Source organism: Notolepis coatsorum (genome assembly GCF_963971535.1).
Source record: "Notolepis coatsorum genome assembly, chromosome: 3".
Taxonomy (NCBI): Eukaryota; Metazoa; Chordata; class Actinopteri; order Aulopiformes; family Paralepididae; genus Notolepis; species Notolepis coatsorum.
In genome coordinates, this window is record NC_140167.1 from 196,262,843 (window position 1) to 196,281,275 (window position 18,433).

General features: G+C 43.5%; 1 protein-coding gene across 2 annotated transcripts in view; it reads right to left on the reverse strand.

The window, feature by feature from the left end:
- Positions 1-10,742: 10,742 nt before the first annotated feature.
- The window catches only part of katnal1 (katanin p60 subunit A-like 1), a 52,066-nt gene continuing 44,375 nt past the window's right edge, over positions 10,743-18,433 (reverse strand). For both annotated transcript variants that reach the window (XM_084310929.1, XM_084310930.1), the window contains exon 11: positions 10,743-12,017. In XM_084310929.1, the coding sequence (XP_084167055.1) occupies positions 11,819-12,017 (199 nt within the window). In that variant the 3' untranslated portion in view covers positions 10,743-11,818. The remainder of the gene's footprint in view (positions 12,018-18,433) is intronic.

An 18,433-nucleotide genomic window follows, 5' to 3' on the forward strand; every position in this document is an offset into this window, starting at 1 on the left:
ACAAGTGTGAAACTCTCCACAAAGTTTAAAGGCCATTAATCTCTGAATGCGTTTTGTGATATCACCATGATTCATAGGAAGTAGCTTGAAAAGTATCCCACCAAAATTGTCAAGTGATGGCTTATTTTGAAGGTATGAATCTGTACTTTCATATTATGTAAAAAGATTTGACGTTGCCTCAACAAGTCCATCCTCTCCACGGCCAGTCACAATTGTAAAAATAAGTTGTTTCCCACTGTGTGGCTCCCAGAGCGTCCTGCTAACCTCCTAGTTATTTGTACATGAAAAGCGTATTAACCCTTACGGGGACTTGTTCATGCGCCAAATTAACAGTAAAAGGAGAGGCGTATACATGGGACCACTGTGTGTGTGTGAATTACTGTGCATTATTGTTTAAACCTTTTTTTCCAATTAATGTGCATTATCGTTTAACCCCTTCTTCCCTACGGTCTATGTGCAATTGGGGCAGGTGCTCTGTACAGGTCAACAAGGAAAGGTACTGCTTTGGGGAGAAATTATATTATCTACCATCACTGCCACCGGGTGTGAGAGGGTGTGGGACGTATTAGGGGAAGTGTGAGTGTTTGAGGAAATACTACGGTCGCCCGGGAGGGCAAGAAGGACCAGCGTAGAACCCCTATGTTAGTAAACCCTAGGCCCCATCCGCCCCTCTGCTAAATCCCATTTCTAATACTCTTACACTACAGTCAGGGGATCAGCCGGACCCAGATCTGCTGTGCTCCCACTACCTGGTGACAGTTCATATCCACAGTGATGCAGTGGTGGTACCACGGGGTACCACGCCGTCCTAGCAGTTCGCTGAGCAGAAGTGCGCACAATCGCGCACGGATGTGCACGCGCGCACACAAAAATGCGTTCACAATTTTCACTGGACTCGTCGCGTTGTGCGCCAAGTACCGGCCGGCACTTATCTATCACCTAGACTTTGCATAATAATAGGATACCGATAGCATAACAAAGAACGAGAAGAGCCAAACCAAAATACAAGCCCTGTACCAATTGGTGGGGGTTTGCTTGATCTGTGGTCCCGACTCGAAGGATGAGACATTAAGTTGTGCTTCAGAAGGAAACTGTCCTTCTGTAAACTAAATTACATTGTTAATTTAGTTTGTATTTACTTTTCTAGTTTAAGTTAATTCAATTAAAGAAATTGTAACTGCAATTACATTTAAAACATTGTTTGTTTTTCAACCATATCTGTTGACAATATAATTTCTTTATATATTGAAGGCTACATCCTGCTACCTTTTTCAGCTTCTCTATTTCAAGGCAATATTTACAAAAACTAAACTAAAACTAGTAATTTCCTATACAAACATGTTTCCTACTATTTATGCTGCTATGCATAATAATCATCTGTTCTGTGCGCAAGCGAGGGAACATGTATGCGCATGCACGCGCGTGCGCGCGCGTGCACGGGAGCGCGCGTGCACGGGAGCGCGCGTGCACGTGGCGTCCAGGCAGTTCTGATATTACGACTGCACCACTGCATATCCACTCTCATAAAGTAGGGATAATCCACCCTTCTACAATAGGTACAGTAACAAAGAAAGTAGAGAACCCAGGGGAGGAAAGAAAGTACTTGTACTACTGTATTTAAATACTTTACTAAAGAGGCAGTGTCTATAGTTTACTGTGATTCATAGATAGAATATGTTTTTACACAGTTCAGCCTCATTTATCAACGTTGCGTGCGCAGAGATATGTGCGTAACCCGTGCGTACGAACATTTCTAAGCAAAGTGTGGGACTTATCAATTTGAACGTGAACTTGACTTTGTGCTTATATTTACGCTCAGCTCAGGGCATGCGTACCTGGCGCCCGGCGGTAGAATATTATACTGCAGATGAACGGCATATGCTCTCATCAGTTTCATGCATTAGTTTCAACGCGGAAATAAGCTTTCGTTCATTAGTTTGACTGACGTGTTCTGTATGACCCCCGTAATTCATTATAGTTAATTGTAAAATAGCAACAGTAGTGTAATTATGGTCAAAACCCTATAAATAGCATTTGGAATAATAGGTCTTTCCTTCTGAATGAATGCAGCATGGTTTATATATAGCGTTATCGGAATATACGGGGTGTACTGACTGCGCTCCGCGTAACTCAACTTGTTATTACCTTGCGCATAGATTGCAGAAATACGGGAACGTTTTGATTATATTTAAAAGGCTTTGCCATTGTTAAACGTAATAAGTGAAATGTCGAAGCTGTAAGCAGAATACAAGTCATATGAACACCCACGATATAGTGTTCTTCCCCCTTCCTACTGTATAAGAAAGAATAAAAAACACATTGCAACGAGAACAGAGGTTATTTGTTGAGTGAGTTTATGTGTATTACAAAACCCTTGCAATAAATGTGTCTTAAATGAATGAAAAGCATACATGCTCTGGATACAGAGAATATATCGTGTGGGTGATATGACTTGTATTCTGCTTACAGAATTCCACGTATTTAGTTTTACAATGTCAAAGCCTTTTAATATAAATCAAAACGTTCCCGTATTTCTGCAATCTATGCGCAAAATAATAACGAGTTGAGTTCTAACAAAGAACGTATTACATGCTAGGTAGGCTGATAGAGTAAACTATGATATGAATATGATATGATATTATTATAAGGTATACTGGTCCGTCCGCGAGGATAGCGAGGAGTCGGATAGCCATTAAATGCCATTTGAGAATATAGGCTATTAATGCGAAGCAACGGCCTATATAGCCTATATACATATTATCTAATGTTTTCAAAAGCGTAAAGATACAACAGCTAGATTAATGATCAAGTTAATTTACTGTATGCAGGCTTCGCAGGGCTGTGCCATGTGTTATTATATATGCGCAAGTTACTGTTGCATAGGCTATGGCTGCTATTATATGTAATTCATAGGCTACCTAATACCGACAACAAAATAGATGCCTCTACAAATCATATTATACCCGGTAGCCAATAGAACTAAACGAATAAAGGCATTCATATTCCAGCATGGTTATAATGACACACCAACGCCAAACAGTGGTTAACGAACGGTCTTTATTAGTATTTTGAGCTGTCCAGGCAGAATTGCAGCAATGGTCTTAGGGAGTCGTTGATATCCGACATCACTGTGTACAAGTCCGCCTTTTATTTATCCCATAACACGGGTTGTGTCTTCTTGGTTGACAGCGCCTCAGTGAACAATCTCGCTCGTGGAGTTTCTCATAGTTCGCTCGGGTCAGTCCATTATTTCACATCCCATGGGGGGTGTTTCATTACCATATAATCATGCACGAGCATTGACGGTAGAACAAAGAGGTTTTATCAACGCGGAGGAGCGTAGGACCCGTGTACGCGCGGTTGATAAATCCCAATATTTCTGTGCGTACACACATTCTAAATTCTGTGCTTACGTACGAAAATAGAACACTTTCTAAGAATTGTTGATAAATGAGGGCGTCACCTAATCAGGAGATCGCATATTTTCGTCAAGAAAGCAGATTAAGGCTAACCCTCTCTGCCTCTTGGGCCATTTCAAGGTGCTCTGGTCTTTGGCTTCTGTGCGGATGCTTATGTATGTGTAGTTGTATGGCTATATTTTGCCCTAAAGGAATGTATTCACCTAACAAAGCACTTGTTTTGTCTTGTTCGGTTGTTCCTTTATTCGCTGTGATTTTGTTTTCTACTGCTCCCATGTTCTGGTTTGCAGTATCTGCTTTACTCAGAGCTTTCAGAAGCTCTGTCATGTTTCAATCTGTGTTTCTCGAGATATCTTTTTCCTTTTCCTTGATTATGTTTCTCATGATCAAAATAAAACGTTTAAAATCTGCAACGTCCAACACGTTATTTTGTCTGATGCAATTTCTTGTTTTGCTTAACAGGGACAGGTCAATACTTTCGTGAGTACTGATAAATACTGAACTCATGATACTGAATACCAATATGAGCACTTGACAATGGCATTTACCATTTCGGCAAACTTAGTCTTATAAGGTCACATTTGAATGACTTTGTACATATTAAAGGGGAAAAAACAACTAAAACTCGAAACAGTTTTGCACACATTCATTTAGTTTGATAGTTATTGAGAGTAAATTAGTTTGAATATGGCCATCAGTGATGTAATCGGGGACATTGGATCCTTGTGTTAATTACAGCACCATGATGTAGATGAAATAGCAATATCTTGTCTTATAGGGACTGCTACCTTATCATTTAATTGAGCTGTGATTAACACAACACAAGGATTCAGTGTCCCCGATGACATTACTGGTTGCCATATTAAAACTCATTACTCTCAATAGCTGTCAAACTAAATTAATATTTGCAAAACTGTTTAGAGTTTTTGGATGTGTGTGAGATTATTTGTAAAATAAATTGCCGCTGTTGTTTTGGTGAAATGCCTCTTTAACCTAATCAGATGGCAGCATTCCAGCTAATTTTGCAATGTAAAATATCTGCATCATGTCATTGTGTCTTTACCAGCACAGCACTATGTGGCGTCTATTCGAATCCTAACGCATTTATGCTTCTGCGTTCGCGTTTTGCAAATCTGATTGGCCACTGCCGTTTCTGGGCAGCAAACTACCTAACGCCTAGTTTATCACTGGTTAAGCTTAGGCGACTCTTTCGAAGTTGGTTAAGGTTAGAGTTTGGAATCAGGGCTGGCGTTCTATCGCCCTGCTCTAAGACAAACTCTAACCTTAACCAACTTCGAAAGAGTGCCTAAACTTAACCGGCGAAAGAACTTGCCGTCAGACGATTGGCGCGAACAGAAACGTCAGTGGCCAATCAGAGCGCAAAACGTGAACGTGGAAGCATAAATGCGTTAGGATTCGAATAGGCGCCACCAGGTGGCGTTATTTTTTTCCGTAGCCGCAGTTTGCGGAGACGCTCTCTGATTGGCCACTGACGTTTCTGGTCATGTGACATGTGCGCCCAATCGCGTGACGAGCTGTGTCTTTGCCCATTTCCGCCTCGAACAGCATGCAAACTACCTAACGCCTAGTGTATCGATAGGTTATGAATATAACCGTAGTTCTATGAGTATTAGTGACGCTCAGCGTCAACTGCACATATCTCACTCCAGTGACGTGCACTGAATAAAAACTTCACAATGTACCTTTACATACCAACATCCGTCTGGCCACACCCCCATCTACTACCTACATAAGCAGGGGTGGGGCCACACACTCATCTCCTTCTCAATCATTTCACCACAAGGTAAGATCAAGGGCCGCAGTGGCGTCTAGACGCTGAGCGTCACTAATACTCATAGAACTACGGTTATATTCATAACCTATCGTTCTATATCGTATTAGCTGCCGCTCAGCGTCAACTGCACAACGGGAGCTGAGCGGGAGCTGAAGCTCGACAAATGTACCCCACTGAGGCCCCCCACAACCATCAGAACCGGGGAGGACCGAGCCCCCCGACCCTCCCTAATGGAGGGATACCCTCCCTATTGGAGGACGGGAGGGAGACGGATCCGACCGTGTGAAGAGGAACTCGAGCAACTCAACGCACAGGGTGAGCAGACCGTGGCTTGACCCGACGACTACGCACACGCACAACCCGCATGCCACCAGGGAACGAACGGAAGGAACAAACCTCGTTACTGCCCCCAAAAATCACGGGGTCAAGAGCAAACTCAACCCCGTGGCAAGGCCGTAGCAGCGGAGCGCGAAGGAAGACCCAGACCCAGAAGGGACTGGATCCCCCCGGAAAAAGGGGGCCCGGAGAGGCCAATGACGCCACAGCATCAAGACCTCACCATGCGGTCACTAGTGACACCGCCCCCCACATCGCCAGCGTATTCGGACAGGGCCCATCCAAGAGCAGGCCCTTCCCCCCACTAGCACGCCGCCTGGCACACTGACCCTGGCATACTCAGGCAGTCAGCATGGCCGTAACTCGAAGCACTCAAGAGGCTACACTACAGCGGGAGCAGGCAGCGCACCGGGGAGACGACCTCCAGAAGAGGCCGATCCCTCAATCCAGGCAGCAGGCACTTGACCCGAGCCTGGAGCACTGCGGACGAGACAGGCGCCAAAGGGGTCAACTGAAAACAGCACCCCGGCGGAAGGGGCGTATGCTGGCATTGTTGAGCACCATGTCAAAGCCTCCACCAAAAAACCCCGATGCTCTAGAGGGGCCGAGGCAGAGAAGGCTGACACGATTGGCAGACGTCATGAACGTGCAGGGGGTACACTCAACCGGGTAACCCGGGAGTTGACTCCGCTCCAACACACCAGGGAATCAACCACCCTCTTGGTTCAACATGCGGTGGTTGTTCCTATAACCCCTCAGGAAGAAACTCCAAAACACACCTGCGGGTATACACTGGCTATACCGCAGTACAAGTGTTTCAGTTTTCAAAAAGGGGTTATCCCAGGCCTACGGGTCGACGAAAACGACTTCGGACCGGGCCCGGCGGACCGGGACGTACACAGGGATGCCAGAGGAGTACTACAAAAACCACCTCAACAGCCCCCTCTCAGCCATGCGTAAGCGGGAGAAGAGAGGGGCGAAAAGAATGGAGAACGAACATCTCCATAATATCAAACCCTGTGACACCCGGGCCGACCCGGCATTTTTCCCCCCGAAAAAAGCACAAGTCCCTCAGGGTACCAGAACAGCAGATCTGCGTCCCCGGCGGACAACGGGTTAACTGACCTGGACCAGCATGACCAGAACCAGTCCCGGGTCCTAATCACGCCGACATCCCCAACTCTAGGAGGGGGGGTAGCCCGCGTCTCCTGCGTTGGTGACGAGGGTAATGTCCGCTGCGCCACCCAGCTGCCGTTCTCCATGTTGACGAAGTCCTCGCTGGCATGGCACCCGGTGTAGGGTCGACTAACATCCTCTGTCAAAGATGACGTCGTAGTCAGAGAGTTTAAGGCATGTTATACTCACAGTAACGTTCAACAGTGTAGCATTAAGCTAACAGCTGCTCCCGACTGATAGCAACAAGCTAACGTTTCCTAGCCTAGTGAACACAACGAGCTAGCGCCGCAGCTAACAGCTGACTGGCTAACAGTAGGCCACAAACTAGCACGCAAGCTAAGCAGCTATCACCTGAACTGTACACAACGACATAACAAGCCACACTTCAGACAGGCCGCCGCCTGAAACCCTCCTCATCCTAAGAGGGAAGAGAAAAAGAAATGTCAACACTGTTTTCAACTGTGATTTACCAGACATACAGTGGAGTCTGCACAATTCCCATACGGGCTGCAGCCGACTTGAGCATGGAACTACCGATAAAGAAGATCCAGACCCACATTTCCTCGTGTTTAGGGTGTACTCTCACATTCATGTGAAAGATGGGGCCTTCACGGGACAGAGAAGCATCCGCTTGTCCAGAGAATCCCGGGTTCAAACCAGATCTCGGTCGCGGCCCACTAGTTTGACCATTATGGGCGTCAGACCAGGACCCTCCGTCCGCCGCCTAAGAGGCCGAGCAGAGGACCCCAATCTGGGGCCGGCCTTCGTAAAATTGTCAACTAACCCCCATAGCATTAACAGACAACTGGCGCCCGCATAGCAAAACATTACTCACCCACCCAGAGGCAACCAATGTCTCACAAACAGCCGGTGTCTCCGACAGTCCAGCTGTATAACCGGAGGTTCAATACCTATCCAGCCGCAGCAAGGAGGACTGCAGGTGGGGAGTAGATCAGCGACGCAAGCCCCTAATACGAAAAAGCCGGTGGAGGTCAGAATGATCATCATCTTCCAGACACTCCAGTGACGAAGACATTATCGCCGTATTTTCTCGAAAATAGTGAGAGAGAAAATAAAGATATAACGTCAACGTATCTCCTTGTTCTTCTGTTTTCCTTTCTTCAGCTAAATACTTTCTTTTCCCACGTCAAGTGATTGGTATACAGGCACTCTCTTGGGGTGAAATTTGAGAAGGAGATGAGTGTGTGGCCCCACCCCTGCTTATGTAGGTAGCAGATGGGGGTGTGGCCGAGACGGATGTTGGTATGTAAAGGTACATTGTGAAGTTTTTATTCAGTGCACGTCATTGGAGTGAGATAAGTGCAGTTGACGCTGAGCGGCAGCTAATACGATATAGACCACTGGTTAAGCTTAGGCGACTCTTTCGAAGTTGGTTAAGGTTAGAGTTTGGAATCAGGGCTGGTGTTCTATCGCCCTGCTCTAAGACAAACTCTAACCTTAACCAACTTCGAAAGAGTGCCTAAGCTTAACCGGTGAAAGAAACAAGCGTCACACGATTGGGCGCACGTCACATGACCAGAAACGTCAGTGGCCAATCAGAGAGCGTCTCCGCAAACTGCGACTACGGAAAAAAAAAACGCCACTGGTGGCGTGTATGCTTTTACCAACCAAGTTGTGTTTCCGGGTTCCCGTTTTGCGCTCTGATTGGCCACTGACCTACACGCGTACGCCCCCCCTCGCTATCGCCTTTGGGGGGTGAGATATGAAGACAGATTTAACTGGGTATAGGAAGGCAGTAATAATAAACACACTCGAAACAGCTATTACCAGACAATTACAACAGCAGTGGTGCCTGCTTCAAATGTCACGTATTATAGGCTATAAGCCCGTCACTTGCCACACTATAGTAATCTATACTATTTTTATTCTTATTCTTTATTCCGCCGATTTTCGCCAACAAACTCCTCCCAGAGCGTTCGCGCCCCATACACGTGAAAGGTATCAAAACGACCGGCTTGCTCCAACTCGAGGAGCTATTGCTTTTCGGAAAGTTTCACCGCACCGTTTGGCTACAAATCGACTTTAAACAGGAACATTTCGGTCCCATTGGGAATGCATTGCAATTTAGAGTGTAAGAGCTGAAATAATTTTTTTACCACCACCTTGGGTAAATTGCGACAGTGATCTCAATTTTGGACGTAGATATAAAAACAACACATCAAAACGATGACACGGCTGTCGCCTCGCTCACAAAAGAATAAATGGAATTGGACATTTCTATCTCAACTGATGACCATTTGTTTGAAAGTTATCCTCCCCATAGACACCAATGGCGTTCCACTCTAAGAAAAAGCCGATTTTTGAGCTTTTCCCCCCTTGTGTTATGATCGCCACCGGGGCCACAATTGTCGACGAAATGACACAATATCGCACACAACCCTTCATTGGGATTCTCAGGTGCTCATGTGAAAGTGCCAACGCTTCATCTCTTATCGTTTTCTTTTAATCATCGTGAGAATGAAGTCATGCGTCTGCCCTCATTGAAATACATTGGGTCGAAAGTGCAAGTCATTCGTGATTGCATCAGCCTAATTAGTGGTAACAGGTGTGTGGCTCATGGCTCAAAGGAAGCTGTCAATCAACTCAGTACAGCTGACCTGGCAATGACCGCTCATGGAGTTAACCCTTCATCGCCCCTCTGTGTAGCAGTACTGAATTGATTGACAGCGCCCTCTGTCTTGCGGGTTGTGTCATTGTACTCGTTAGGGATATCCTCTTTCATTGGTCGATGTTGACCACTCCCCCGATCCTTAGACACGCCCCCTTAGGCCACACCCCCTTAGTGTATCTCTTGAACCGTTTGTCGTAGAGACTTGCGGGTTGTGCCATTGTACTCGGTAGGGATATCCTCTTTCATTGGTCGATGTTGACCACTCCCCCGATCCTTGTTTTTTTTTGATCCACTTTTTCTCCTATTTTTCTATATTTTCTCCCATCCCAATTTCGTATCATCCAATTCAACCCTCCCCTGTCACGAACGCTGTTTCTTGCCTCCCACAAGCCGGCTGCAATGTGGACTAAGTCATACATAGCACAAGTCCCCTCCGGTACTTGAGGTAACAGCAGTCGCATCTTTTCACCTGCGCAGCTCGATCTCTCAGTGTCGAGGAGTAACGCGTGGGAGGCTCACGCTGCCCCCGACACTTCCTGATTCTACTGCGCAGGCGCACCAACCGACTTGTAGGAGTCGCTTGTTCACAACGTTCGATCCCCACCCTTCAGTTTTCCCTCCCCGTAATACGGCCAATGTGTATTACTGCGGACGACCAGCTAAACTGAAAACAATGTGGAGAGCTGGATTCGAACACGCGAATCCTAGCGTCTCCACACTGGTGGCGAGTGCCTTGCCCACTACACCACCTAGCCGCCCTCCCCGATCCTTGTAATAGTGTAGTGTGTAATAGTGTGTAATAGTGTGTAATAGTGTAATAGTGTGTAATAGTGTATAATAGTGTGCTATGCGACTTGTGTCATTGCACTCAGTAGGGATATCCTCTTTCATTGGTCTCTGTTGACCACTCCCCTGATCCTTAGGCCACGCCCCCTTTTTGTATCTTTTGAACCGTTTGTCATAGAGACTCGCGAGAGACCCTCTCCCATTGGCCGGCGGTGCACAGGCGTCACCCACACTTTCACAATTTCCCCCTCGTGGAATTGTCTAGTTTTATTTTATACCCAATATCATTATTGTCAATGACTGAGAAACTACATAAACCACAATGCATTTGTGCGTATTTATATGTGCAAGCTCTACCTAGATATATGACAGAGGCTATACCATACATACAGTCATCTGAGCCTAGCAGCAATTTATAGTCGCAGTAGTAATAGTACCCTTGATTTTGTTTTAAAAATGTCTTTATTTGTGATTTTCCTTGCATTCGATCTACAATCATATTATTACAGAAATGATTACAGAAACAGAAATTGCCACGCAAACTCCTGATCATAAGCCACATTATTTCATTGCAGTTACACTCTATGTACTCTTTTCTTCCATGAAACCTCAAATACCATCTTTAACCCTTTCACTACCACACTACAGAAGGTTAACCTTTCACTACCACACTACAGACGGTTAACAGTCTGTAGTGTGGTAGTGAAAGGGTTAAGTGAAGCACGTGTCCCCATAGGATGATGTCAGTGACACATTTTGGTTGGTGAAGATTAAGGAGATGTGCTCATCCTTGAGACGGGTCACCCATTCGACCTGCATATGGAGCGAGCCTTATCTTTAGACACACTAGCAGACAGAGTATCAGCCCTGGGCCGTCGTGCTGCAGAGGCCTTGGCCATGACGGTGTCGGCTAACGCTCTTGATGTTGATATTTGGAAGCCGCAGACATGTTGTTCATAGACCCGTCGTTAGTGGTTGAGGCTGGCAGGCTATATGGAGGATAAGGACCCAACAGCTAGCCGGTCTCCGATCAGTCTCCACTCTAATAGGAAGTCAGACCGTGTGGTGAAAGAGATGCTTTTTGTATCCGTGAACGCCCTTCAACCATATTGAACCTCTGCGATATTTGATTCTTAAGAATGTACAACTTAATTCATGGATTAAAATTAAAATGTGTGCACTGCACGTATGTGTGCGTGTGCGTGTGTGTGTGCGAGCATTCCCTGGTCTATACATGTTAGGCTTTAATGACTCCCAATAAAATAAGAAAGGAATGTGACATTCAAGTATTACAGCAGGTCTGACCAGTGGTGGATATTAGGGTAATCACAACCCATATTAACCCTTTTTTTCTCAATGATGTCAGTCTACTAGATTAACTAGAAGAAGTACAGTATCATTCTCAAAACAATCATTAGTTCAGCCACAGAGGCCACCGGCTGTCTTCCGTCACCGCGCCCCTTCAAAAGGTGCCAGTGTCCCAAAAGACAAACTCCGCCCCAAGTCCTCTTGATCCTCGGGTCACACAGACTCCAGTTCCCCCCGCTGGCACATCATCATCCTCTCTCCAAGACATTCACCGATATATAAAAGCTGCGAACATTCGTTTTAAGTTCAAGTACCTCTGGTCCCCTCTCTCCGTGATACAGTCTGCATCTGTATCTATATCCATATCTATACCGATCCGAACTCGGACATCCAGGACTCGTACTTCTCCAGGTCGCCTGCGGAGACCGACTTGGAGATCTTCTTGAGCGTGAGGGTGAAGTCCTCCATGGTGACGGGCATTTGGAGCTCCTCTTTGGACAGGGCTCGGATCTCCTCGGGGCTCAGGCCTTGGATGCGGCGACGCATAGCCATCATGGACGCGTCCCTGTGGTGGAGACAGGGGTCAGGATGTGGGTCAGGACACCATTATGTTAAATCATCATCAACCTTTGTTTGGAATTCTCAGAGAATCGATTGAGGGTGGCCCTCATTTACAATGATGCCGAGATTACACAGAGGAAAGAAAACACAAATGTACAAAATCAGCAAACAATCAGTTCAAATAAAAATACAACCATATGAATCAACGAGCAAAACAGTTGCAGGCAGGTAATGGACAGTTAAGTGCAAACCATTTACAAATACCACCAACCTGGTTGTGTGGCAATAAAGGTATCTTGTCTTGAACCTGAAGCGTCCAAGAGGTATAAAAGTATTACGTTTTAGGTCACTTTGCAAGAGAGTCCACGAGTCTGCTGCACTAAAACTAAAAGCAGCCAGCCAGTCACTGAACAGTCACTGGAGTGAGATAAAAGTGGACCAGGGTTCCAAAGCAATATAGATGTAACATATGATGGTCTTTTTCCAACCAGGGTTTTGTAGATATACAGATACCAGTGGTTATTGCATTTCTCAGTCAGAGAAAAACAACCAACTTCATCATAGAGAATACAGCGGTGAGTATTGTAGCCATTACTGGCAATAATCTACAGAATCTAAGGGCCTATGTTTTATTTTTATCAATTTCAACAAAACAAAAACACAACATCAATAATAACAACAATAATAATAATGATACAACAATAAGAAATAAGAAATATGTGTTATATATAAACCTAGACTAAAATACTAAATACAAATTAAAAAGTAAAAATACCAATTCAAAATAATAAAGACATCACAAACAACACAAAGACATTAGACAGACAGACATTCCTCCCCCCCCTCCCTAGACCGCCGGCCTCCCCAGGACCAACACCCCACCCCCATTCCGTCAATCTAAGGGCCTATGTGTGGAGGCAGCAGCATATCTGTAAATGACATCCCCATAATCCAGAATTGATAGGGACGTTGATTCACCAATCCTCTTCCTACAAAACAAAGGAAAGCTAGTTTTATTTCCGTAGAAAAAGACACTCTTCTGTCGTAATTTGCCAACAAGGTTCCTGATGTGTTTTTAAATGTAAATTTGTTGAGCCAGATGCCAAGATACTTATATTCTGTAACCCTTTCAATGTTTGATCTGTTGACAGTAGATATATGAAGATTACAGCCGTCTATGTTTTTATTTGCATTAAACACCACCTTAAGATTAATAAGAGCTTCCTGGAGAGCATTAAAGACAAGTTGCAGGTTCTCCGTAGCCAGTTATACAGAAACACCATGTTGGTTTTCTGTTGGTCCGTCTTAACACATTCCCGGCCAACCACGGACATGTCCGTGTTTCGGATCCAACGGTTGAGGGCCAACCACGGACATGTCCGTGGCAAGGTTGTTTTGGCCTTTATTCCATTTTAATAACCTACTCAATGTCACAGAGTGGCACTGCAGAATTACCCTACTCTTGGAATTCGGAAAAGTGCATTACCGGCCAGATCCTCGTAGGGGCGCCGTCTTGATAATGCAGTGTTCCCTGTGGCAGAACGGTCTTTTTTTTCTTTTTTTTTTTTATTATCTTGAATGGACTTTCCTGTTAGGCTGAATCTATGCGTGTAGCATGTAGCATGGAATACGTTTTGGGAGCTGAATTCAGTGTGCAGTAAAGGAATATAGAATCAGCCAATGGACATATGGATCTACCAGATGGCGATCGATAACTGGGAAATCCTTTTTGCAGTCAAACCGGCCCACGGTAAGATCTTTTTCACGTAAATGACAGCCAATCGGGCCTTGCTTTGATAGCCATCCACCCGGTCAGCGAATACGGCTACTGAGGCTAATGCCGTTATTGGTAATCAATAATCAGAAACAACATCCCCCGCCCCCCCCCCCCTTTCATGCATTCATGGTGGAACATGATATCGATCATATGCATTTTGATTTTTAGCTCTAGCTTCTGTAGGGCCGAAACGCCATTCAATTTAACCTTATTAGCTTAGCAGCCTGTATCTTGTTTTGCAGGAAATATACCAGACCAATCCCATATAACGCTTATATTCAAGACGCTATAAAATGGGAACGTATTGATGAAAAAATTATTTCTTTAAGCCATTTTGAAGGGACGGTTTATAGTGTCAATTGACAATGAGAATGGACAGATAGCAATAATATAAAGTATAGATTTAGTTCTACAAACAGCCTCACGCACAATGAAACCTTATTATGATATGCTGGCCTTATAGAGTGGGGCCGTCTAATACCTGTGGCCGTCAATGTGTTAAGGGACAGTGTTAAGACACGTGGTGGGTGTCTTTTGGGATGCATATTTGGCATAATATGTAGTATATTATACTGGCAAGTATTTCATAGCACTTGACCAAAATTAACTATGTCTTTAATTTGCCATGTAAGAGTATAACGAGAGATAAGAATCGAGTGCTGCTTCATTTGCTATGATTATCTCCATTTAAGACAGAGTTTGTGGACTTATAGGACATCACATTGGATGTTCCGTTCAAATGAGCTTTATTAGATTGTAGTGCAGTAATGCCTTTGTTTCCGGCTGGATTTTCTCTTTCATTCTTTCAGCCCACTAGACGTGCTTCCCAGGGCCTGTTTCTCCATCCCCAAATCTAAAGGTAACTATTAGGGATGCTCGATATTGGCTTTTTTACCGATACCGATATTCCGATATTGTCCAACTCTTAATTTCCGATACCGATATATGCAGGGTTTCCCCCCCCCAAAAAAACGGAATAATTTGACTGGATATATATATAACAAATATTGTTATTGTTTTTTTCTTTTTTTAAACCGATACCGATATTTTCCGATATCACATTTTACTGCCGATATCGGCCGATAATATTGGTCGGCCGATAATATCGGACATCCCTAGTAACTATGAAACAAACAGTAGCATTCAGAGTTATCACATAGTATCTCATATATTACTCAAACAACAAGCAAACTGACCGTTAAGAAAATAAACTAGAAAACCTAGAAAATGAATAATAAATTATGATAATGATGATTGATGATACAAAATAATAATGATAATAGTAGCTTGACAGGAATCCAAGTGTTTGGGATGACACTAGAACCTTCTTTGTGGGCTGTGGTTCTGGGAAACGGTCTATAAGTAATGTAATGTACTGCAATGATGCAGTACAATGTAATTGAATTGAGTTTTGTTGTTAAGCATCTTTGAGCATTTGGAAAAGCGCTATATAAATCCGATCCGTATTATTATCATTATTATCATTATTATCATCATTATCATTATCATTATTATTATTATTATTATTATTATTATTATTATTATTATTATTATTATTATTATTATTATTATTATTATTATTATGTGCTGTGTGGACCCCAGGAGGAGTAGCTGTTGCACAAAACCACAGCTACTGGGGACTAAACCAGCCTTTTCTTGAAAGCTATGCCTAATGTGTGCGGGTCCCATGCTGAATTAGGCCCAACCCATACAGTTTTCTTTGCATGCAGTACAAAAAGCCTTTTTTATATAATATATATGCATATATACTAGGGCTGTCAGTTTATCGCATTAATTAGATTAATTAATTACACAGCTAATTATCTTGTTATGAAAATTAACTCAAAATGAATTACAAAAACAAAACAAAAAACAAAAACAAAAAAAGGGTATTTTTTTTATCTCATTCATTCCACGTAGAATAAACATTTACAGACTTTTTTTAAATGGTCCATTTGCATGTTCTTGGTATCTGAATCTATGGATCTCAGGGAATGTATTCCCAGTGTCAGAAATACTGTGTCTGTTACTAGGCGTGAGTAAATTGTAATGAACCAAATGAGAATATCAATTCAATTATTTATTTTTACTGTGAATAACACCATGCTAAAATTGACCAGACCTGAAAAATCTAAGCAAATGAATAAAGGGAAGATGATTAAACAGGTTTTGTAGATACAGCACTGAATTCTGCCATCCGGACACATGCAATTTGAAATATGATTATAGAATATAAAATATCGGGCCTAAAATGGTTATGCGATTAAAATGCGATTAATTAGATAAATTAATTACAAATCCTGTAATTAATTAGATTAATTTTCGCCTGACAGCACTAATATTTTTTGTATTTTATTTTTTTATTATTTTTTAAACAAACACATAAACAAACATGACAACACACAATAAGATATACAAGCATTAGTTGACAGTGTACATCCAATGAAATCACATTTTAGTTAATTGTCATATATAGGATATACCCTTAATACCCGTTATCTAAAAACCTACACACATATGCTCCAGCTCGTACCCCCCCCTCCCGGACCCCCCATTGGATAATCCATCCATTTTCCCTCGCTCCTAACCAGACATTACCATTATATGCTAGCTTTTATTTTCTCCACCACTTCTAACCACAATGTCATTTTGGATTCATTGCGACCCAAAATTCTTGCTGTAGATATTTCTTGATAGATCACATCGAGATATGTAAGAATCCAGACCTTCCGGCACTGACAGCACTAATATATACATTTACATTTTAGTCATTTAGCTGAGGCCTTTATCCAAAGAGTCAGCAGGAAGGGTACAACTCTGGCAGCTAAGTGTAAGTAACATTGTTCATCAAACAATGTCGAACTTGAGAGCTACACTCTGAGTGCATAGTAGTATAGATATATTAGTATGTAGTAGTATAGGCATAGTAGCATAGTACATAGTGGTATAGACCAGTTAAAGATTTGGTTAAAATAAGTGTTAAATAGTTCCAACAGCCATCAATGATATAGAGTGTTTTGTTTGACTTATTTCAATAAATCTTGTCACGCTAAATTAGCTTACTGCACTGGCAGATTATTTTACTTGTTTCAAGCACATATTTGCTTAAAACCTGTTTTTATTTATATTTGTCTAACCATTTGTGCAGTGTGGAGTTCTTTCTCCTGATTGGATAAAGTTGGAACGGGATACCAGAACATTTATTTTCTGTTTACTACAGAGCAGAGGGACTGGGAGACCCACGTTACTGACCAGACAATTTATATCAGTGACGGCTGTCGGAATGTAGAGCTATTATTTAAACATGTAGACCACTTATTTTTATTTTATTTTTTTTAAATCTTTTTTCCCCTCCTTTTTCCTCAGATTTTCTCCCATCCCAATGTTAGTCGTTATGCCAATTCCCAATCCCCTTCCTGGTCGCTGCGCACTTACCCCCCACAGTCGGTCTGGGAGAGTGGAGGCTATCACGTGCTTCCTCCGACACACGTCTAGCCAATCAACCGCTTCTTTTCACCTGGCAGCGCGGACTCTCACTGAGAGGGTGTAACGTGTGGAAGGATCACACTACCCCCCTTAGATCCTATCCGCGCTGAGCAGGCGCCCCGACCGAACTGTAGGAGTCGCTGTTTACAATGACCCGGACCCACCCCGCCAGCTTTCCCACCCTCTAATACTGCCAATTGTATTAGTGTGAACGGCCAGCCAAGCTGGTGACAACGCCGGAGCTGTGAGCTGGATTCGAACAGGCGAATCCAGCGTATCCGGCGTTGGGTGACGAACGCAATCTCCGCTACGCCACCTGACCGCCCCGTAGACCACTTATTTTAACAAACCAAAGAAATACCACTTACAGCACCTTTAACCCAATATTTTCAATCTTTGACAAGATTTTTCTTAACAATGACTGAAAAATCTAACGGCTGTCGTCATTTGACCGATTGAATTCACACGCAACACTTTCAATAAACACCCTAATTGCTCCCGATGAGCAGGTTGGCACCTTGCATGGTTGCCTCCGCTGTCGGTGAGTGAATGTGTGAGTGAATGGTTGAACGTGAGGAACAAAATTGTAAAGCGCTTTGAATAAAAGTTGCTATATAAATGCACCATTTACTATTTACGTTGCAGAGGATGACCAACGATTCTCATCAGGACACCGTATTCAACGCATCTCGCTATATATAGACCCATTCGCTGTATACGTCAGACTCTGTGTGCGCGCGCATCCCCGGAGCAGAAAGGAACGTAATCCTGGTCAGAACAACGGGGCAGACTACAATATATTTGCATTTGTTAGCCATGCTAGCGATCTAAACAATCAATTCATGCCAAAGCTAGATCATGTAAAAGGTGAAAGACACTCACAGCCATGCTGATTTGGCAAGATGACATCCAGCCGTTTTCGTTTGAAAAATACTTTTAGTCAGGGGAGTGCCATGGTTTCTCCATAGAGCCCCGTCGTATTCTTTTAGCGCAGCTGTAACTGAGGGGTACAATTCCCTGACTGTATTGTTAAGTATGGTAATATTAAACCACTACCTCTTGTACTTTAACTTCTGGCCATCCAGTACATGATATAAATATGATGAACACTTTCCCACCTGATGAAACGAAGTCCACACAAATGTACAAATCGAATA